General features: G+C 40.8%; 1 protein-coding gene across 8 annotated transcripts in view; it reads left to right on the plus strand.

The window, feature by feature from the left end:
• STAT6 (signal transducer and activator of transcription 6) overlaps positions 1-23,646 on the plus strand; it is a 331,337-nt gene extending 307,691 nt beyond the window's left edge. For 5 of the 8 annotated variants that reach the window (XM_075199416.1, XM_075199413.1, XM_075199415.1 and 2 more), the window contains 6 exons: positions 14,986-15,069; positions 18,175-18,273; positions 20,123-20,188; positions 21,517-21,597; positions 21,901-22,005; positions 22,773-23,646. In XM_075199416.1, the coding sequence (XP_075055517.1) occupies positions 14,986-15,069; positions 18,175-18,273; positions 20,123-20,188; positions 21,517-21,597; positions 21,901-22,005; positions 22,773-22,857 (520 nt within the window). In that variant the 3' untranslated portion in view covers positions 22,858-23,646. The remainder of the gene's footprint in view (positions 1-14,985; positions 15,070-18,174; positions 18,274-20,122; positions 20,189-21,516; positions 21,598-21,900; positions 22,006-22,772) is intronic. The other 3 variants (XM_075199414.1, XM_075199417.1, XM_075199418.1) reach the window with 3 other exon arrangements.
• Positions 23,647-24,850: the final 1,204 nt, after the last annotated feature.

Consider the following 24,850-nt stretch of genomic DNA (forward strand, 5'->3'; position numbering starts at 1 on the left):
CTGCCTGGTGTCATTCTTGACTCCTCCCTCTCCTTTGTCCCTCAAATTCAATCTCTTGCCCAATTCTTGACGCTTCCAGATCCGCAACAGTGCCCATAGCAGTCCCTTCCTCTCACAGAATGCGATCAAAACTCTTATCCACTCACTGATCATTTCTCATCTCTACTACTACAACCTTCACCTTACCGGCCTCCCCCGCCCCCCATCTCACTCATTTTCGATCTATACTTAATGCTCGAGCTATACTTTTTTTCCTCTCTCGCCACTCCACATCTGCCTCTCTTCTCTGTCAAATCTTACACTTGCTCCGCTTTCCCTACAGAATCCTCTTCAGACTCCTCACCATCACGTACAAGGCCCTCTCTAATTCCACTGCTCCCTACATCTCCAAACTCATCTCCATACATACCCCACCCGGCCTCTCCGGCCAATGACTGGTGCCTTTCCTCCCCTCTGGTAAATACATCTCACTCCCTTATCCCTTCTAAGATTTCTGCCGTGCAGCCCCCCACCACTGGAACAATCTCTCTATCAGACTATTCTATAGCTTGTAACGGTTATTGAAAATCCACCTGTTTAGATAAGCCTACCAGTCCTCCACTTAAACATTTCATCATGTAGTATACCTCACCATGTAGTATACCTCAATCTTTCACCATGCATCTCTCCCACTCTTGCTTCTTGCCCTCAGATCCCCTTATATTGGTTTGCCCCATGTGTCATCAGTTTGTCTGCTCCTTTCCCTTTAGATTGTAAGCTTTAGTGAGGAGGACCCTCTTCCCTCCTGTTCTCATTACCTATAACTTTTTCTCACCAGCTACACTGTCCACCTCCTCTTTGGACTCTCTGCCCATTGACTCCTCTCCTCTATCATCTTTGCACCTCTTTCAGTGGCTCTAAACCTGTAAGTTGCGCTCATGCTAATGGGCACAGGTTTCTGAATATACCCATTGCACCCCAGTAGCTGTGTTGAGAGGTGTGGTGTTACTTATTTACTGTATTGTACTGTTATGCTGTGTGCTCTCTTGCTGTCTGCCCTCTGTATAATGCAGCGGACCTCATGTGGCGCCCTAAAAATAAAGGTTAATAATAATCATCCTTCCATTTAGGTAAAATGGCATTTCCCTTTCCAGCTGGGTATGCCCATCCCCAGAGCCATCTATGTTTCTCTCTGGTGAATGGGCATTAGGGAGGGTATTTTCTAGCATTATTTGTCAGCTTTTGCTTTCTAAAGTTTCAGAAGTCGAGAAGTAAGATTTTGATTATTGCTATTCATAATGTAAGAAGAGGCACCACTGACTTTATTATTTATATTATGAGAATGAAATTAATTTATAATTTACTTGTGAGGGCAATTTTTATAGTTCATTATATTAAGGAGTCAATATTAATATATAATTTCATTAAAGGGAAATAACATTTTATTTCTAACAGGGAAAATAATTATTTATGTGCATGCATGTGCTTACAGTCATATACATGCTGGTATTTGTAGTGCCATTTAATAAGTGTTGCCCCACCATAAATGTTCAGGGCAAAATCCGTTTAACAGGCCAAGCTCAAGGCACAAAGAGTTTTATAGCAGATCCAAAAACAGGCATTGGTCAGAGACAGTAGAAAACAGTGAAATCCAAGGTCTGGGTCAAAACAAGATGTCAAGTCAGGTCTGTATTTTAAACAGCACACTAGCTCTAGAAGAAACTATCACCAGCACATGTGATATTCAGGAAGAGGTTTTTACATCCAAAGGAGCCAATAAAGACAGACCAGCCTAATCAGCTGCACTAATGCAGCAGATTCTAATTAATGGATTAGCTAGGTAGCTCCTAGCAACCAGCAACATGGCGGCAGTACATGGAAAAGAAGCTGATTGGCCCCTGATCAGAGCAGGATGCCTGTTGCCAGCCTATCATGCAGCTGCACCCGCCCCTTCTTCTAGCAGGCATTTTAGTTTGTTTTTTGTATGACTAGATGAACAGGTTGAACTACATGTTGTCGATATGTGGCATACGCAATAGCAACAATAATTCTCCTACTATTAAATAATCCTCTCGATTTGTGTTTACTTAAGCAGTTGTGTAACATAGAATTTGATGGCAGATAAGAACCGCTTGGCCCATCTAGTCTGCCCAATTTTTAACCTATGGTATCATCCAACCCTGTTTGATTCTTTAATCGTTGTAAGGATACACTTATGTCTATTCCAAGCATGTTTAAGTTGCTCTAGTTATCCACTATCCTTCCTGGGAAGTAGTTTTTCCTCAAATGTCCTTTGAACCTACTTCCTTCCAGTTTCAGTGCATGTCCTTATGTTCTAATATTTTTCTCTCTTTGAAGAATGTTTCCCTCATGTACCTTGTTATAACCCTTGATGACATATTTGAAAGTTTATATATGCGTATGTATATATTACAAACAAAATGATTAATTCATTAATTAAATTTAAACATTGTAGCTGTGTCCAAGGTTTTATAAATAAAATTAGTGTTGAAAGTTATTGTTGTGTTTTGCAAAAAAAAATATAAAGAAAAAAGTTTTTCAAAAATGTTTAACTTTATACTTGTGTTCACAGTTTTACAAATAAAGCAAGTTGATAGTTAGTGTTGAGATGTAATTCATAGCCACATTTTCTTTAAGTCCTAAGGGTTTCATGTACATGTCCAATTATGGGTCTACCTACTTCTGTTGTCTGTTAACCATGGCTGATTATCTACTTTTCTGTAATTTGTGAATGGAAGTTAGTTACATTTAAAATTACTCATGTTTGTTAAAATACAATTTGAAGATTGCCAAAGTGATGAAATCTCCAGGAGCACCCACACAAATGTGTCACTAGCAAGAGCCTGTAAAGTAAGCAAGTAACAATAGAAAGACAAAAACTACAAACAATGCAATAATAACAAAACAACTTGGCTCCCTATTGCTGTTTGTCCTCAATTGTAAAGCGCTACGGAATTTGCTGGTGCTATTTAAATAAATGTTTATGATGATGATTAGTCACACTAGCTGCATCTTGAGATTGTTCTTTTGACTTTGGTTTTCCATTGGTGAAATTGTTTCAGTGGCAAATACTTTACTAAACTGCGGGATTGAAAAAGTGGAGATGTTGCCTATAGCAACTAATTAGATTCTAGTTATCATTTATTTAGTACATTTTACAACATGACAGCTAGAATCTGATTGGTTGCTATAGGCAACATCTCCACTTTTTCAAATCCACAGTTTAGTAAATATACCCCTAGGTTTATTTATTTGCCCTATTGTATTCAGATGTTAATGCTGCATTTGCTATGTATCTGCATCTTTTTTATCATGTGCAACTATGACTTAATCAAACTCAACTCCAAAGTGCTGAGGTCCTACATTTCCTCCGTAACCTCTCCTAGTGAGATAAGACCTTTCCTCGGCCCGGAAGAGCAAAGACTGTGTCCCCTACATATGACATTCTAAATATTTTATTTATTATTTTGTAATGTTTGTACTAAAATCCCTACCTACTTTCTGAAGTATTTAAGAACATTAGCACTAAATTATATACATAGCCGTAAATGGATTGAAGTACCCAAAAAACACACAGTAGCTTTCTCTGGATGCATAAAACTGTGGGTCCAAAGCACAGAGGAGTTACTGTACTGATCCATAACAGAGCCCCCTTCACGAGAACACCTGTCAATGCAGACCCCAAGAGAAGATAAATTATAGTAGTGGGCTCTCTGTTTAACATCACTGCAATTTTCTCAATTCCTCCAAACACCAACCTATCCAAATACTATGAAATTCTATTTCAGAAAATAAGTGTTAATGCAAAAGGGCATATAATCCTAAAGGCAAACTTCATCACAGATTAGATAGAATATATCAGTTATCCAAGAGACCATACCAAAAGCTACTCAAATTTGCCAAAAAGCTCACATCCTTACTCAAGTTGCAAAACTTACTTGATATGTGGCGTCTTAAGAACTCCACAGGCAAATATGTCACCTTTTACTTAGCACCCCAACAAATAGCACAAAATGCTATTTATTGATTCCCCCTTCACACACACAGTTACTGGCATGTTTCCCGTCTCCTGGAGAAATCACCCAATGGTCTATAGTACAGTAGACATACACGCCACAGCTATTTTCTGGGCACCTCAATGACTCTATTGCTGAATCCCTGCAATATGACAGAAATCAAAACAGCTATAGATGATCACTTTGAAATGAACCCATCGAACGTTTTCTCTCAACCCATTGTGTGGGAGTCAAAATCATTAGCAGAATGAGCACAAAAAAATAAAAAAACACTAATGAATCATATAAGCTTCATTCCTGCTTAAATGTTTCAGAATATTATTTTCCTATGAGGACAGCTAAATGCAGTACTGTCATTTCCATGTCGTACCCCAAAGTAGTCCTCTAACATTAAAAGTTGTAAGCCATTCAGAAGTGCTCCCCACCCTTCACGACTTATATTCCTAAGGCATAACCTATTATTCCCCCTTGGTGCCCACCCACAAGGCTGCAACCACTGGTTAAGGGGCAATATAATTTTTTTCTTGAATCTTGCAGCCAAGATATCTTCCCAACATTTACAGACTTCTAGACCACACTCAACCTCACTGCAAATTACACCAATACCGAAGAATGATACATTTCTATCAGCCATTAACTTGCGCCCACCCACCAAGTAGACCTAAACTTAAAAGCTACAATGTATAACTCTATGTATAACTCTCCGTCCGCTCACTTGAAATTGAGCATGCAACATCTAAAAGACCCATACCTTCCATCCCTATGTTCATTCTTTTGTTGGCATTAAAAAGTCTAGTACCTTGCTAACCGCTCCTTCTCTGTATCCACGTCTGGTTCTTCCTCCACCCCCTCCCCTCTCCCTGTTGGAGTCCCTCAGGGCTCTGTTCTTGGCCCTTTACTCTTTTCACTCTATACCTCCTCCCTTGGAGCTCTCATCTCTTCGTTCGGTCTTCAGTATCACCTATATGCTGATGATATTCAACTCTACATCTCTTCTCCTGATCTTTCCTCCTCCATCCTCTCTCGTGTAACTGACTGCCTCTCAGCCATCTCATCCTGGATGTCTTCGCGCTTTCTTAAAATTAACATCTCTAAAACTGAACTCATTGTCTTTCCCCCACCCAGACTCCCTTCCCATCATGACCTCTCTATATTCGTTAACAACTCCACTATCTCCTCTGTCACCCAACTTCGCTGCCTAGGAGTCACTCTTGACTCCTCTCTCTCTTTTGCCCCCACATTCAATCCCTTACCCAAGCCTGTCGCTTCCAACTCCGTAACATTGCCCGCATCTGTCCCTTCCTCTCTTAAGATGCCACCAAAACTGACATCCATGCTCTCATCATTTCCCGCCTCGACTACTGCAACCTCCTCCTTACTGGCCTCCCCTGCTCCCACCTCGCCCCCCTCCGCTCTATACTTAATGCGGCTGCAAGACTCATCTTCCTCTCACGCCGCTCCTCCTCTGCCTCCCCTCTCTGTCTTGCCTTACACTGGCTCCCCTTCCCCTACAGAATCCTTTTCAAACTCCTCACCACCACTTACAAGGCTCTCTCCCAGTCTACTGCCCCTTATATCTCTAACCTCCTCTCCATTCACACTCCCGCCCGCTCCCTGCGCTCGGCCAACGATCGCCGCCTCTCCTCCACTCTGATCACCTCTTCCCACTCTAGAATACAAGACTTCTCCCGAGCTGCCCCCCTTCACTGGAGCGACCTCCCTCGCTCCATCCGTCTCTCACCCAATCTGTGCTCCTTCAAGCGGGCACTTAAAACTCACTTGTTCCTTAAGGCCTACCAACCATCCACTTAACCTCCCACCTCTTCTGATTCTCCCCTGGCTCCTTTTCTCTCCCCTTTGCTTCACTCCTCTTGTGCCTTATTTTGTATACCCTCCCTTAGGATGTAAGCTCGTATGAGCAGGGCCCCTCTCCCCTCCTGTCTCCACACCTGTTCTTCCGCTCCGTCTTTACAGTATTTGCCTGCCTGGAGTTTCTGAAGTTCTGGTACTTTGTGTTTATTGTTCTGTGTTTTACCCTGTATAGTATACTGTTTGTGCCGTGTACGGCGCTGCGGAAACCTTGTGGCGCCTAACAAATAAACGATAATAATAATAAACGATAATAATAATAAACAATAATAATATTTTTGACACAAACTCCACATGCAAAGATGCTCACGAGCTCTCTATTGTCTGTGGGGGAGGTACTAGACTCCAAACAATGGTCATAAATATGAAGCAGAGTATTTTAAAGCTCCATGTGTATTATAACAATAAAAAACATATACGTTTCTCTATACCTGTTACCTGGTTCCCTCCAAACTTGCCAAGATGTTCCCAGGCAAAACATAGCACTGGAGACAATGCTGAAATTTTCCCAAGCTGAACATATTCTGGTCTGATATTATAAAGCTTATTCACCAAATCACTTATATGTTTATATTAACTTAGTCAATGTTTGCCACCAGCCATTAAATAAACCTATAGAACTGAAGTTTGGGTCTTCACCTAGAGCAGCCCCTATTTCCCATAGAACTAGATATGCTCTGTTGCCACGAGGTCTTGTGCAATGTGATGACAGCCACATCTTCATGATGGACGTATCTCTATGCTAGGTTTCAAGTTACACGTATGTTAAGATATCTATATCTCAAAATACATCTGGAGAAACGTAAGTGTGCATATACATTTTTGTGTGTACGCAACAGTCAACTTCTTACACTCTACTCTAAATCAGTGGCACAGTGGTTAGCATTGCTGCCTCACAGCGCTGGGCTCTTGGGTTTGATTCCCACAGTGGCCTGATCTTTGTGTAGTTCATATGTTCTCTGTGTGTTTGCTTGGGTTTATTCTGAGTACTCTAGTTTCCTCCTACACAGCCCAAAATAAAACCTTTTAATGATTTCATAAAATAGCAGCTGAGTGCGTCCAAGATGACTACGTCACCCTATGCAAAAATGTAAAGTGTTTCGAGTCCTGAATAAATAAAAATTGATTACTTATTGTTTCTGTGAATTGTGCAGCGCTGTGAATTTAGGGGTTGTTCACTGGCTATTTATTTTTATAAATGTCAGCAGTGGAAGGAGAATGCTTCCACCCCTGTCAGTGCATAAGTTGCTCAAATGTCTGCATCTTTGCGACCAAAATAGATTTTTTTCTAATTGTTAATAGATTTTCTCTTTCCAGAAAGAGAGGTTTTTGTGACAGTTTACTAGATTCCATTAATATGTTCATTACATGAGATTGTTGTGAACACACTGAGGCATTCATGCTCTGACATATTTCCATTTCTTGATGAGCGTTTGTGTTCATGTTTCCTTGCAATGCATTGACTTCCCTATCAAGGACAATGGGCAGACACAATGGGCAAACAAGTAGTTCAACAAAGGGAGAGGTTTTCCACAGGCTTCTAAAAAAGGAGTCCGGTATTTAGTTGGGAATCTGCAGAGAGAGACTGCAAACAGAACTACACTTTTGTACAGTAGTGCACCTAAGTTAAAGTGATACAGGTAGAGGACGTATTTATGACACAATAATAGTAAAGAGTTTGATTTAACTTACATATTTTGAAGTTGTTTAAAAGCATCTCTTTCCACGGCTAGCAGCTAATTGCCAACAAACAAAACACCTACAGCAGGGGCGCACGCAGGATTTTAAAGGGGGCTGAGCTTTCCAAATTTTTTTCAAAAATAGCTGAAGCCAGTGGAGAAATCGCCTACTCGGATTATTGAAATTTTGGCGATAGATCACTGCATCCGGGGGCTAGACCACAGTCTGCAAAGATGGGTGCTGCAATCAGACCCACAAACTTATCAAGAGCTTGCCACAGTGGTAGAGCAGTTTTATACTTGCAAATGACCAAACACCTGCGTTCGTGCCAAAGCCGATGCCATGTCAAAAGCCAGGTTTAATAATCCTTGCCACAGGGCCCAATGGTAAAACTGCTACTGACAGAGGGCTGGTTACAAAGGTATCTAATCCGAAGTGCTGCAAATGTGGTGAGCCAGGCCACTTCAGGGCAGAGTGTTCTAAACTACCGGAACCATATATGGACGAACTGGTGAAAAATCTAGCTGGTAATTACTATATGACTACACATGACTTAACCAAGGGGTATTGGCAAGTTCCCTTATTTCCTCGGCCAACCCAAAGACTGCATTTTTCACCCCTGATGGTCTCTTCCAATATAAAGTCCTACCCTTTGGGTTTCATGGGGTACCTGAAACCCTCCAAAGGGCCATGAATATATTGCTACGACCGTGTACAGCTTATGCAACCGCTTATTTAGATGACATAGAGATTTAAACCCCAGATTGGAAATCACATCAGGCCAAAGTCAAGTCTTAGCTTCATTGAGGTCTGTGGGATTAACAACTAATCAAAAAAAGTGTGCCATAGCTAAGAGAGAAACCAAATATTTGGGGTACATTGTCAGATGAGAGCAAGTAAAACCCCAACTTGGCAGTGTAGAAGCTGTCAAAAACTGGCCAAGACTGGAAATGAAGTCACAGTTAAGAACTGTCCTAGGCTCAGTAGGTTACTATAGGCAATTTGTAAGCCATTTCATCATTAGACCTCTTCTACTCAAACACATGTTAAAGAAAAGTTGTCCAGACGGGTTAGCCTTTTCTTACTCTGCAGAGGCTGCTTGGTCAGGTCTTCACTTAGCCCTCTGTTCCTCTCCAGTTCTACAACCACTTGACTTTACCGAAGGGTTCTTCCTCCAAACTGATGTCTCCGGTATCGGCTTAGGTGCAGTCTTATTGCAGGAAAAGAATGGAGTAGAAAATCCTGTCAGTCAGAAGTTACTTCTGAGTGAACAAAATTAGGCAACAATGAAGGAGTTTCTTGCCATAAAATTGGCTACAGAAACTCTGCTCTATTATTTTCTAGGCAGAGAATTTTCATTAACAGATCATGCACCATTGCGGTGGATGCAGAACCATTGGGAGGTAGATGCCAAGGTAACCCGCTGATTTTTGTTTCTGCAACCTCTCAGGTTCTTAGAAGAACATAGACCCGGGATTCTGCATAAAAATACAGATACTGTCAAGAAAATTTGCGCTGCTCACGAACGCTGCTCACGAAGTCTGCGCCTCCCATTCGGTGATGCTTAGGAGCTGGTCTCTATCACTTTAGCGTTAGGGTCACAACGAAGGTGTGTGTAACTTTTCTGTTATGAGATACTTTGCCATCCTGACAATAAAAGTAAAAATCAAGAAGGTGCCTGTGTGTGCATCACCGGAAGTGTGCCCTTGTGAATGTACATAATATATATAAATATTATGTATACACACATATATTTATATATGTATATATATATATATATATATATATAATAAAAGCCTAGCGGCATGTGTTAGTCTCAGTGGCGGATCCAGGGGATCGCCCCCCCTAGCAGGGGCTTGCTGCCCACAGCTACACACTGTGCAGGTCCGTTCAGCAGTAACAGTGTGCTGCCCGGCTGCTCTGATTGTGTTTTAAACACAATCAGAGCAGCGGGACAGCAAACTGTCACTGCTGAACGGATCTGCACATACTGTATCTAATATCTATAATATAAAAGCCTAGTGGCGTGTGTTAGTCTGTGTGTGTGTGTGAAGTTATACACTGACCTACTAAATTCTTAGTGTGTGTGTAAAAAAAAAAACTCAGAAAGGGCTGAAATTTGGTATACTAAGATGTTTTTAATTTGTTAATTTAATTTGTTAATTGTTAAAAGTGTTTATAAAGATTTAAAAAATATATATATATATTTCTTGAAGGAGAAGTGACAGTTGGGAATGGTTGGTGGTTGCCGGGGGTGACAGTGGGGAGTGGTTGGTGGTTGCCGGGGGTGACAGAGCGAGAGGAGTGTGATACTCAGGACCGCTGAGAGAGATCCCTGTGTCTGGATAGACATCTGGATAGATGTGGCGATAAAGATGAAGGATGAGGTGATGGAGAAAAATGATGAGGTGGTGACATGTGGACAAAACCACGTTAAAAAAGGGCGCTTGCGTCGGGAAGTAACGCTCTTCTATAAAAGAAAAACCCTAGCGGCGTGTGTTATTGTGTGTGTGTGTGTGGAAAAAACTATTTTCTTTGAAAGGGCTCATCCAATTGACCTGAAATTTGGTATACTGACATTATTTAGCAAAAAAATTAGAATAGTCAAGTCAGTTAACTTCCATCATCCCCCCTTCCCCCCGTGGGAGGGGTAGTAAAGGCTAAATTTACGAGTTGAGGGGTCAAACTCATTTTCGTGAGGTAATTTTACCTAATGAACACACATTAAAAAGGGCGCTTGCGTCGGGAAGTAACGCTCTTCCCCTGAGGAGGCCTGGGCTAGGCCCAAATGCATGACAAGAACCTTTTTAAGACCTTAAGTAGCTTGATTTGACTAGAATGCATGAGTATCATGCACGGGTTAACTTGTGTGTGTATATGTGTATATATATATATATATATATATATATATATATATATATATATACACATATACATATATATATATATATATATATATATAAACATGTATGTGTGTATATATTTATATATATAATGTATGTATATGTATGTATATATGTGTGTGTGTGTGTGTGTGTGTGTGTGTGTGCCTGTTTTTGCTTTTTCTTGTTTTTTTAAATTTAAGTTAAAAAAAGGAAGAGACGGTCCACAGATGAATAAAGTAAAATTTTTTTAATCTTACTCCCGGCGATGCAGGCTACGCTCTATCTGCCCTTCCCTCCCAGACTAGGGGTGCCAGAGGGGGGGGGGGTCTTCGGTTGGCAGATAGAGCGAGGCCTGTGCCGTCGGGAGTAAGAAAAAATTAACTTTACTCGTCTGTGGATCGTCTCTTTCATACCCTCCTCCCATGCTTGGTCTCCCCTAGTCGTGTGAAAGCAGGATGTCACATGGGACGTGCAGCATAGCTGAAAGGTAATTGTGTGAGAGAAACAGTGGGGGAGGGGACTGCTCTAGCACTATACTTGGTGGGGGGTGGAGTAAAGCTGCTTTAGCACTTTACTATACTATGTGAGGAGGGGGAAACTTCTCTACCACTATACCATACCATACTATACTATGTGAGGAGGGAAAAGCTGCTCTACCACTATACCATACCATACTATACTATGTGAAGAGGGGGAAGCTGCTCTACCACTATACCATACCATACTATACTATGTGAGGAGGGGGAAGCTGCTCTACCACTATACCATACCATACTATACTATGTGAGGGGGGAAGCTGTTCTACCACTATACCATACCATACTGTACTATGTGAGGAGGGGGAGCTGCTCTACCACTATACCATACCATACTATACTATGTGAGGGGGGAAGCTGTTCTACCACTATACCATACCATACTGTACTATGTGAGGAGGGGGAGCTGCTCTACCACTATACCATACCATACTATACTATGTGAAGAGGGGAAAGCTGCTCTACCACTATACCATACCATACTGTACTATGTGAAGAGGGGAAAGCTGCTCTACCACTATACCATACCATACTATACTATGTGAAGAGGGGAAAGCTGCTCTACCACTATACCATACCATACTATACTATGTGAAGAGGGGAAAGCTGCTCTACCACTATACCATACCATACTGTACTATGTGAGGAGGGGGAAGCTGCTCTACCACTATACCATACCATACTATACTATGTGAAGAGGGGGAAGCTGCTCTACCACTATACCATACCATACTATACTATGTGAGGGGGGAAGCTGTTCTACCACTATACCATACCATACTGTACTATGTGAGGAGGGGGAGCTGCTCTACCACTATACCATACCATACTATACTATGTGAGGGGGGAAGCTGTTCTACCACTATACCATACCATACTGTACTATGTGAGGAGGGGGAGCTGCTCTACCACTATACCATACCATACTATACTATGTGAAGAGGGGAAAGCTGCTCTACCACTATACCATACCATACTGTACTATGTGAGGAGGGGGAAGCTGCTCTACCACTATACCATACCATACTGTACTATGTGAGGGGGGAAGCTGTTCTACCACTATACCATACCATACTGTACTATGTGAGGAGGGGGAGCTGCTCTACCACTATACCATACCATACTATACTATGTGAAGAGGGGAAAGCTGCTCTACCACTATACCATACCATACTGTACTATGTGAAGAGGGGAAAGCTGCTCTACCACTATACCATACCATACTATACTATGTGAAGAGGGGAAAGCTGCTCTACCACTATACCATACCATACTGTACTATGTGAGGAGGGGGAAGCTGTTCTACCACTATACCATACCATACTATACTATGTGAGGAGGGGGAAGCTGCTCTACCACTATACCATACGATACTATGTGAAGAGTGGGAAGCTGCTCTACCACTATACCATACCATACTATACTATGTTAGGAGGGGGAAGCTGCTCTACCACTATACCATACCATACTATACTATGTGAGGGAGGAAGCTGTTCTACCACTATACCATACCATACTCTACTATGTGAGGAGGGGGAAGCTGCTCTACCACTATACCATACCATACTATACTATGTGAGGAGGGGGAAGCTGCTCTACCACTATACCATACCATACTATACTATGTGAGGAGGGGGAAGCTGCTCTACCACTATACCATACCATACCATACCATACTATACTATGTGAGGAGGGGGAAGCTGTTCTACCACTATACCATACCATACCATACTATGTGAAGAGGGGGAAGCTGCTCTACCACTATACCATACTATACTATGTGAAGAGGGGAAAGCTGCTCTACCACTATACCATACCATACTATACTATGTAAAGAGGGGAAAGCTGCTCTACCACTATACCATACCATACTCTACTATGTGAGGAGGGGGAAGCTGCTCTACCACTATACCATACCATACTATACTATGTGAGGAGGGGGAAGCTGCTCTACCACTATACCATACCATACTATACTATGTGAGGAGGGGGAAGCTGCTCTACCACTATACCATACCATACCATACTATACTATGTGAGGAGGGGGAAGCTGTTCTACCACTATACCATACCATACCATACTATGTGAAGAGGGGGAAGCTGCTCTAGCACTATACTATATTATGTGAGAGGGGGGGAAGCTGCTCTACCACTATACCATACTATACTATGTGAAGAGGGGAAAGCTGCTCTACCACTATACCATACCATACTATACTATGTAAAGAGGGGAAAGCTGCTCTACCACTATACCATACCATACTATACTATGTGAGGGGGGGGAAGCTGTTCTACCACTATACTATATTATGTGAGAGGGGGGAAGCTGCTCCAGCACTATCATCATCATCATCATCATCATTTATTTATATAGCGCCACTAATTCCGCAGCGCTGTACAGAGAACTCATTCACATCAGTCCCTGCCCCATTGGAGCTCACAGTCTAAATTCCCTACTATAGACACACACTCACACACACAGACAGACAAAGAGGGAGAGACTAGGGTCAATTTTTTTATTTTTTATTGCAGCTAATTAACCTACCAGTATGTTTTTGGAGTGTTGGAGGAAACCGGAGCACCCGGAGGAAACCCACGCAGACACAGGGAGAACATACAAACTCCACACAGATAAGGCCATGGTCGGGAATTGAACTCATGACCCCAATGCTGTGAGGCAGACGTGCTAACCACTACGCCACTGTGCTGCCCTATACTGTGATAGGGGCGAAGCTACACTACCCCTATACTTTATGAGAGTGGGGGATGCTCCATTACTATATATGAGAGAAAGGGGGCTGCCATTCTTCTGTAATATGTTAGAGGGGGTGGGGGCTACTATACTGCTATACTATGTGAGAGAAGGTGTGGCTTCCCCACTACTATACTATGTGAGAGAAGGGGGGGCTTCCCCACTACTATACTATGAGAGAGAAGGGAGGGGAGCGTCTCCACTTCCATTCTATGTGAGAGAAGGGGTGGTCTTTTCCACTTACATACTCTGTGAGTGAAATGGGGCTTCTCCACTTACATTCTAAGTGAGAGAAGGGGGGGCTTGTCCACTTACATACTATGTGAGTGTGAAAGGGGAGCTTCTCCACTACTATACTATGTGAGAGACTGGTGGGTCTTTTCCACTTACATACTATGTGAGAGAAGGGTGGGGCTTCTCCACTACTATACTATGTGAGAGAAGAGGGTGGGGGCTTCTATACTTTGTGAAGGAAAGGGGGGCTGCTATACTTTTATACTATGTGAGGGAAAGGGGGGGGGCTGTTTTACTATGTGAGGGACGGGGGGGGCTGTTATGTTACTATAATGTGTGAAGAAAGTGAATAGGGGGTCTTAATATAATGCGGGTGTGAGGTAGGCTCTTTAATTTGGAACGTATGTGAGGACTAATTATTTAATGGGTGCTATTTATTTGTGGGGTGATGTGACCTTTAACTTAATTCTTGACTAGTATGGCGGCTATTGAATGTGGGGATGTTTGGGGAGAATGAGGTCTATTTATTAAATATGAATGATTTAATGGCAGTGATAGTTGCAGGAAATAGGTATATTTATTAAACGTAAATGCTATTTATTGCTGGTGGGAGTCTCTACTGTAATTTGGGTTGGTCGGAGCCAATTATTTAATGGTGAATTCTATTAAATTATTTGTTGGCCAATGGTGGTGCTATTAATTTAAGGTGAGATGACAGAACCTTTAATTTAATGCTGGGGTGGTTTAGGGCTATTAATTGAATATGGGGCTAAGTTTGGGTAGGAGGGCTATTTATTAAATGTGAAAATGAATTATGTAATGCCAGGGATGGTTGTGGGAAATATTTATTAAACATAAATGCTATTAATTTATTGCTAGAGCTGTTTGGATGGAGGAAGATAGTATTCCCATTTAAAAAATAAATCTATTATTTTAATGTTGGAACTGGAGGGAGGCCTAATTATTAAAACGTGGGTGCTATTAATTTAATGCCCATTTTGTTTTCCAAATAGGGCCCCCAACTTTCCAAACTCTAGACAAGCAGCAACTGATCTAAAGAAACCAGCAGCCACATGTGGTGAAAGTGAGAAGAACAGGTAGGAGAGAGCAGAACAGTCTACCAACTGTCTGGAATATGGTGGGGCAGTCCCGAATTCATTGACTGTCTCGCTTTGTAAGGATTTGATCCGCCAGCAAAGACAGTTGGGAGGTATGTCCCGCTTCACACTGTACTGCTTGTGAAGGCAGAGCTACGTGCAACTAAGATTAGTGCACACAGTTTTGGCTGTGTATTTGCCTAAAAGGACTCCAAAATGATAAAACAACTGTCTTAAGTGTCCTGCTCCCCCCACCCCCTTAGAGCTTTAATCTAGCTCTGGTGATACTTTAATGGTTCTTGCATTGATCTCATTGCCTGCCTTCTACCTTGTACTGGTCCCATTCTCAAATCACTTTGTTGAACATATGGCCTGCCCCCATTGCACTGATAATATCACCAATCCTGTCTCCTTTGCATTTAGTATATCACCAGGAAACCCTTGGAATAGATCTCCTCTTCACTTATGCAATTGTCTGCCAACCCGCCCTGCAGTGTTATTAAATCAGACCACCCTCAATCACTGGGCACATTTAGAGCTCATACACAATTGTTGCAAAAGAAGTGTTTTGTTGCAGATGCTAGAAGCATTTGACCCTTGTGGTGATCGCATCTGGAAAGCCATTTATTATAAGGATAATTTGAAATGCAATTTTTGAAACACACAGTACACATTTTTATATAAATATATGTACATATCTATATATATGTATGTGTATGTGAGTGTGTGTGTGTGTATATATATATATATATATATATATATATATATATATATATATATATACTTATTATATACATATATATAATATTATTATTATTATTATTATTATTATAGGGAGAGATTTGACTAGTGGTTTGCATCAGGGGAAGATGTAACAGTGGGATGAGGTGCTCATATGCTGCTCTGGCAGACTGATCAAATACAATTGTGCCAACATATTTCCTAATAGTTAGACTTATTATCCAAAGTCAGATAAATTTCTATGAAGGGAATATTGAACACATCCTGTGTTAGTAGGCAACTAGACAAGGGAAGCACAGGGGTATAAACCAGTCACATACAATGCAAAAGGATTTATATATTTGTAGAACAAAGGACTGGCAGCTTTTTCCCTGCATTGCTTTAGAAATGACCCACTGTGTCTTAAGTCATCACATCTAGGTTTTCCTAAATGTTTCTACAACCAAATTCCAGCAGTTTTAAATCCCGCCTACTTTTGTGGTGGACCCACCTACATTTGATTTGGTCCCACTCACATGAGGCCACTTCATAAAAAATTTCCCGGACCATTTTAAATTTCCAATCCGCCTCTGCCTGGAAGGGCCAATAGAAACTGGGGGGTATGGCAGGCAATCATTCCCCAGCTGGGAACTATTGATGTTTGCGCATGCGTCCGACTGGCCGGGTCGTGGCGGTGATGTGTGGAGCGTCCCGTCCGTTGCCATGGCGATGGCCAGGATGAAGACCAGAAGTGAAGCCCCGGTTGTCCTGATGATGGCCAGGAGGCGTCTGAGGGGCCAGAGCGAATCGCTGCAGTGTCGAGCCGCCGCGGCTCGTAACATATAGGTATATATATATATATATATATATATATATATATATATATATATATATGTGTGTGTGTGTATATAGGTGTATATATATTTATAGTATATATATACCAACAACCTCTTCTGGATGCGCTGCAATTTTGTTAGCTCAGCAAAAGATTGAGCTAGGGATGATGCCACCATCCCTGCTGTGTCCCTTTTAGTCGTAATGGTGCTGCGGTATTCCTCTGCTTTGCAAGCCGCACACTTGACACTTGGATCGTGCCGTAAAACTAGGTAATTGAAAATAATACCTGGAACAGGAGAAATTAAATTACTGATTATTCTCTTACAGATTTAAATTTGGAACTGGTACATTTGTCAGACATAGTATGAAGGTAAAAGTATGCCAGAAATCTGGTACCAATTAAGTAATGCTAAAAGGTCACTTAGAATATAGTTACAGTATATATTAGCGTACCCACCAAAAATTAGTACCTCCTTAAAAAATCTCTCACAAACTCACAAAGGAAAGTAAGAAAAATGACAGGTACTTAGCCTCCAAAGCCATCCGGATAGATTATTTTTTTTTACCAGGATGATAGAATTTCTTCTCCAGATTTGGCCTTAGCACCAGTCTAGGTAGAAAAGGCACAGCGAGACCAAACAGACACGACAGAATCTGACCTAGAATATGTACATTCTGGTATAGATCCTGTAACAAAGCCTCTTAATTTAAATTAATTTAAATAAAAGCAGGGAAACAGAGTCTGTAACAATCTCCAACACATAGAATATAGGGTTTACAGAGCAAATACAGGATTTTCAATAAGGAAAAAAGATATTTTGCACTCAGGCTTCCATACAGCAGCAGTAGCCCTTGAGGAGAATAGGAGATGAGCTTCTGCCCAGGAGCAGGAGAAGCAGACATGGGCATTACAGCTTCCAGCCAGCAGTAGCTCTTCAACGGAGTTGTGTGCTTCTGGTAGGTTTTCTCCAGTATGGAGACCCGCCAAGGAGGAGAAACAATGTGTAGAGGGGGGGCCGGATTAACCCGAGGTCTAACAGGGGCCTCGGGCATCCAGGGGGCCCTTGAAAGTGCTCAGCAGCATTGTTGATGATAATGATAAAGATAATAGTGGTTATGTTGATGATGAACATGTCGCTTGACATTGTGGCACTCAAGCATGAGTATATTCCTATAATCTGCAACCAGACCTACTACCTACCTACCTATCTAGATGAGACAGACAATGTTATGTCTTTAAAGCTATAACTTTTCCAACTGCAGTATGTATTTGAGAGATAAACAGACATTTATAACACAAATAATGTTATGACCCTATAAACCAGAAGGAATAGTTATATGATGGTGACTGCTGCACTGTGATTGGTTCTTTTCCATTTACTTGACAGTAAATGGTTCTGGGAATTTTTAATCTAAATCTGGCCCAATTTGTAAAATAATTTGGTGGATTCAACATAAAGGAATATGTATAAATTTAATCTACAGACAGAGTGATTAGCTCAATTTAATTTGCTAATTTCTATATTTTGTGGCATTTTCTTTTTCAAGTAGAGATGAAAATGAGGAAAAGCCGTCAGCATGGAATGATGTCCAAATGGAGGAAGGAGATATCTGCCAGCCATCAACAAGCACAAATGTGCAGTATGCGTGAGTCAGACACCTTTCTTGCCAGTAATAGTATATGATGTAATAACCTTCTAGCATTACACTGTAATTAGTACTTCAAAGCAGCAGTTACTACAGAACCCATGATATAAAACTGACACAACAGAATGTAATGGTGATTGTGCCCTAAGGATAACCACAGTCCTGAACATAATTTCCTATTCTTGTGAAGCTCTGGAATGTGCAGGGGCATTTTTATATCCCAGTATATGGCTTTATTGCATAATTTAAAAACAAGGCCATTTGTTTCTAATCCATTTAGTACCAAGCATTTGAGTCTCAAACAGTCCTTCACCCAGCACTACTAGACTTCACATGATCAGATCTGTTACTACTTTTGTTTCACATCTGCATTTATTTTGTCAGCTTGTATGTCCCTGTTTTTGGTATGCTCTGTTTGTCCAGCACTGCGGCAACTTACAAATCAATAACAATAGTAATAACTCAAAAAGTATAAATCTATCATGGGTTGAATGCTTCATTACAGAGCTGTTGATATCAGGGCTGCCATCAGAAATTGTGGGGCCAAGTACAAATGGCCCGAACCCCCATATTCTCCACCCATCCCCAAAACAATCTATTCCTACCCACCACCTCCTTTCTGGAGGCGGTGGACATAAAGGTGTACAGTGGCACCCAGAACAACCATATGCCCCCCAAACCTCCCCACATACCATCAGTCTCCCATGTGCCCCTTACAAGTCCCTCAGGTCTCCCCACATGCCCCTTACATGTTACATACCGTTCAACTTCACTACATGACCTTTACATGCTTCTCAGACATCCCCACAAACCACCCCACATGCCCATTACATGCCCATCAGACCTCCCCAGTTGCCCTATACATGCCCATCAGACCTCCCCACATGCCAACAGACCTCCCTACATGCCAGCCCTTAACACTTCACCACATGTCCCCTTAAACTTACAATTTGAGACTCCTCCGCACTGTCACTGGTGAGAGTAACAGATCTGATGCAATGCACATTAAGATTGATTGTAGCAATGGTGCCAGAGAACTTCTTGCCTTTCATTGAACAGCAGCAAATCTGTCCCAATCTCCACTGCTCATGGCACAGTCATAGCTGTAACATAGACTCCTTCCTCCCCCAGTTACTCGTACTGTATGTCTGAGAAATCAGCTGCTCTATCTGCTCTCCCCAGCAATATGAAATCTGGCCTGATGATGTATGTAGGTACAGTTTTCGTGATGGCCTTGTATGTTATGTTGGATTTGGTAAAAAAAAACAGTCAACCAATGACACTACTCCCATAGACACTAATAAATATCATCTCATACTATTCCTTATCCCACTAGTGTCTAATGTCTGTGTTCTTATCTCCCTCTAAAATGTAAGCTCTTACAAACAAGACCCTCTATGTTATGTTTGTACCTCTTCATATACCCATCTGTACTTGTTCTGTTTTTTGTTCGATCTGTAATAAGAAAAATATTTAAAGGCAGTGAATAAGTTAAAAAGCAAACTAACAGCAGCTATCTCCTTCCTTAGCGCCAGTGTTCCTTCTCTTCCCATTGTGCACTTAAAGAAACAGGCTGTGTTACAGCAAATGGGGATATAGATGCAGAATGAATCAGACAAATGCAAAAGATGCCTCTTGTCTGTGACAAAATACACCTAACATTACTAGTTTATAAATTAAATTGTCTTCCTTCACCTCATGTTATTTCCTCCAATTGTGCCATTTAGATTTTTTTTACTTTACATTCATCACATGTTCTTCTAGTGATGCTAATATCATAATGGGTGTTCTTTACTTGTATTTATTATGTATAGAGTGTTTAACACAATGTGTTTGTTTTTTACTGTAGGTCTCCCATCTATGGTTCACCAGCTGGAAGTCCCATTGGGCATATACCAGCCCAGCCACTGTACAAGTGGGTCTCCAATGGTTTATTTTTTACTATGTTTTAGTTATGTAATCCTCTATATAAGTTCAAGTTCTGCACTTCTAAGTGTGTCTTGCTTTTCACCAATGTACAAAGCTAAGGAAATAATTGTTTTAAATGGATTGGTGATTGAAATAGATAGTTTACAGATATCTGAAATATTCAAGAAATATAACATAAGGTTTAGGACTAAATTTTCACTTCTCGCTAATATAGTGAACCATTCCTTTAAAGTAGACTGTGGTCTTTATTATATTTATATTATATTTATAAGAATTTACTTATACTCAGCTCTGTAAATATCATATGTATGTAATGCAGTTTGTGATGCCTATTGCTTGATTAGCAAAGGTAACGTTACCTTCATTTATATCCAGTATTTTCCAGTGGCATAGCTTAAAGCTCTTGGGCCCTTCTGCATAAGTTGAGCATGGCCCCATTCCTCTCTTCCTTCCCACCAAGATATCACTACCTCTCCTTCTCAGCTATTCTGCACCTCAACTCCAATGTTGCTGGCTTTGTACATCCTTATGCCAGCAGTGCCCCAATATAGATTATCACATATGTCCACTTGTCAATTATACCACCAATGCTCCATATTGATTGTATCATCTATGGCCCCATAGGGGGCCAAAAGAGGACACCTGGACCTGCTTTATGTTCCAAGAAGTTGTTCAAATTAAGAACATATTAGCATATGCAGTGAAGTACTGGTATTGACAGCTGTCCCCCAGAAACTCCACATAGTCAGCGCAGACATGAACATTCTGTGCAGAATTAAACACCACCACTGGGATTTAACTTTTTATTGGGGATGGAGATGTGTGTGAGATATTGGGAGTCCATCGGTACTGGAAATTTGAGAGCCACATACAGTGGTGTAACTAGAACTTTGGGGGCCCCATGACAACATTTTGATGGAACCACTTTTTCTAGGGGGCAAAATACGTGCCCATTAACTTAGCAACCAGTTGCCTGCTCTTCCTCCACCGCACCACTCTACATTACATATCCTGCTCAGTGGAGAACGAAACGTTTTAGTTTCCTTCAACTCTGAGCAAAATTACATTTTTAGAATGCTGGTATTCTGAGGCTTCAAATTCCTTATGGTCCCTCAGCTTTCGGGCCCCGTAGCTGACACCCTGGTACTTATGACTTTGTCCACCTAGGGTTTTCTTCTGAAAGTAAAGCGGAACCCATGGGTCCAGTTGCAAACACTGCCTTCACTGCTGCTGATCAAATATAGCTAAATATTTGTAATTATACGTATTGATAGCTACCATAGTTACTTTGACTCTTTTGTGTTAACATTCTAGTCCTGTTCCTATGGAAAGTTATGGCTTAATTCCGTCACTTCCTCCCTTGCCTGAACCAACTCAATATCCTCCCAATGTACCGTGAGTAAAGTGAATGTTATGTTATAATTGTATTCTTCAAAAGTTGTGATTTTTTTTTTAAAAACAAAATTTAACAGCATATCTAAATGCATTTATATATAGCAAGAAAATAACATTGGTAGCTTTTTGTGGCTTCTAGAATACTAGAAAGTCTCAGCCAACATAGGATTTAGTAGAGTCTGCCTTATATTACATTCACTGCAATTCTAATGAAAGACTTAAAACAGTGCTCCTAAGCAGCATCCATACCTTAGATTCAGTTGTGTGAATAAATATACTTATTTGTTAATTCTCACATTTTAGGTTTATGCCACAATATTCCTTTGTGGAAAATGAGAGACTACCGTGGGTCCAACATTATATTCCTGAAGCACCAAACATTCAGCAAGAGAACTTTTCTAGAACAGAGTAAGCTTGTTGACCTTTCTTTCATCTCCCACTATTCCACCTGCTTGTGAATTTAACTAATTAAAGATCATTTCAGAACTGTGAAATGGTCAGGACTTGCAACCCTCCTGTATGTGTGCCTTTTTGTCCACCTAGGGCATTTCAAGGAGCATGACCACTTCACAATAACGTAAAATCAGTCTGCACAAACTTTTGTAGGTCGGTGAATTTGCATCGTGGAAACAGTAAAAATACCATATCAAAGTTCAACCAACTTCCACTTAAGGACTAAATGCTGCTTGATTTTGCCTCATTTATGTTTGAAATTAATCATAAGAATGGCGGGACTTAATGATCGTTTTTATTCCATTTGTCACTTTGTTGGTCGTAGTTTCCCTAGAAATGCGATTTGCCATAGAAGCAACACTGGAATGTGCGAAATGCGTCCCATTGAAAGTAGAGAGACAGTCCTGAACTCCGATCACAAAATTCAACTTGTGTTGCAAAAGAAAAGGGCTGTGTGCATTCCTGCAATGCAAGGAATGTTCATGTAAATGTACCCTCTACACACCCCCTCCTGTATCATGTGCTTGAAGGTTTTTCTTACATGGGTCAAGGTGTGCTGAAATATATATATATTCATTTTTCACTAACAACTTGTGCAAACTTGGTAGATACAGAATATACTGTGTATTTTTTTAATTGCTAGAAATATTCATTGAAATGAGTTAATAGTTTCTTTGCAACTCCCATTGACCTCATACCCTCTTTATTTATATTTTAATTAGATTTGATTTACAAGAGATATTGGGAATTTTGAACAGTGAGGTCGCATTAACCTGCATCCAGGAAGACCCAATTCCCATGCAGTAAGAAGTCTGGAGAAACTGATTCTGATCGGCCAATTTCTTAACACCTATTACCTAAATGTACCAAAGTTTCAGCACTCTGGATTATGCACTATCATTTGGAAATCTTTAGATCTTCAGTACAGTCTTTTATTTCAATCGATGGCATCACCATTACTGTTCTAAACAGGACTAGAGTTATTGAATTCATTATTTGTATACAAAAATATCTGTAACTGTGTCTAAGATGATACATTATGATAAATGTCACTTCTTAAGCTAAACTTCCACTACTATAAGCTTCAGAATTATGTCATGTGCAGTGATTCAGCAAGCACGTGGTTGGCTCTGGGAATGCGTGAGAAAAAATTCTGAGCCCACACAGCTCAGCCTCCTTTCTGCTCTAAGGCTTTCTGGCATTCAACAGGTTTGGTTTTACAGATTCTGGTGTTTCGTGTAGGAGCCAGCACCATGGCAATCAGATCTGACCTTTATTGACTGTGTGTGTGGGAGGGCCTTCAAACCACAGAATTATTCAGTCAGAGAGCATTGCAAGGACTTTTGCCACAGCCTCTGATATTACAGCGCCACAAAGTAAATGGTGTTACTCCATGTTTGTAGTCTTTCAGTCTTTCATAATGCAACTATATGTCCTTTATTTTTAAAAGATGGTTGACTGGGCAGGAAAGAGATGGCTAATGGCGGTTGAATTGAGTTTTACATATCATATGTAATCAACAATGCTCTACCTTTTAAAACAGCCTTTTAAAGTATAAAATATGTATATATCACTTATTAAATATTTTGTCTCATATGTGTATCGTTTATTTTGTTGCTCATTACTTTTTAAGGAAAATATAAGTAAATTGAAATTGCTTTGTATGTTTGCCGAATTCTTTAAACTTTCACACACAGGAAAATATTTGAAACAGCTGCATTTTGGGAACAAAGGCCCAACACATAAAAAATTAAACCGATCCTCCAAAGACACTACAACAAATCTACGAGACAAACATCCAAACAAATGTTTGAGTCAGACACATCAATCATTTAACAAAACATCTAAACGAAATAGCCCCAGAACATCAAGCAAGACTCCCATATAAAAACGACTCAACTTAACTTATCAACAATATATGACAAGATTACACTCCAGACAGAATTTCCCGGGACACAAACGAACGAACCTTAGACTAGATACATCATCATCCTCATCAGAAGAGGATTCATCATTTTCTATTTACGAGATTGATCATGACCCCCAATATGACAAATTAGTGAGAGAATCATTTGGACAGGGCTGGCTCGACCTCAATTTGACAGACATCATACATAGTGAAGCCTCCATCCCCAGCAACACAAATCAAGTGCCTGATAATATAGAATCGACTTTTTTAGGAATTGCCCTCCACGACCCAACGTCAGATCCGTCATCAGTCCTCATACATCAACCAATCTCCCAAACTCCCCAGATAAAAAGAAAACTTCACCAAAACGACACAGAGGTCGAAGAGGGTGCAAAAAAGTAAAAGTGACCTAAAGAAACCCTCAAAGGAGGAGTTACAACAAGGCATTTTCAATCTCAGTAATTTTCCACTACGAACGTCACATGCATCCCTGCTACACAAGGGTTTAAAATTTGCCCCCTCTAACAAACCAAATAAATTTGAAATGTATCTCGACTTACATAAGTTCACTAGGAAACTTACCCTTAAAAAATATTTTCTCAAACACCCACCGCAAATCAGGAATGAGGCGACCACGTCCGCCTATAAACACAGTGCACTTAAACCAATATCACAGTTCAATCCCACGTTCCTCAAAGGTCCTCTCATCCAAACCTTTGAACATATGGTCATGGAGGATATCCAAAAAATGACCACTAACGATAGACCCAATCGCATTAATCTCACCCTAGCTGAAACCATCGCTCTGAAGGAACTACAACAAAATACTGATATAGTCATCAAGCCCGCAGACAAGGGCGGCGGGATTGTTCTGCTGAACAAACAAGACTA

This window comes from Mixophyes fleayi, chromosome 2 (assembly GCF_038048845.1).
Source record: "Mixophyes fleayi isolate aMixFle1 chromosome 2, aMixFle1.hap1, whole genome shotgun sequence".
Classification (NCBI taxonomy): Eukaryota; Metazoa; Chordata; class Amphibia; order Anura; family Limnodynastidae; genus Mixophyes; species Mixophyes fleayi.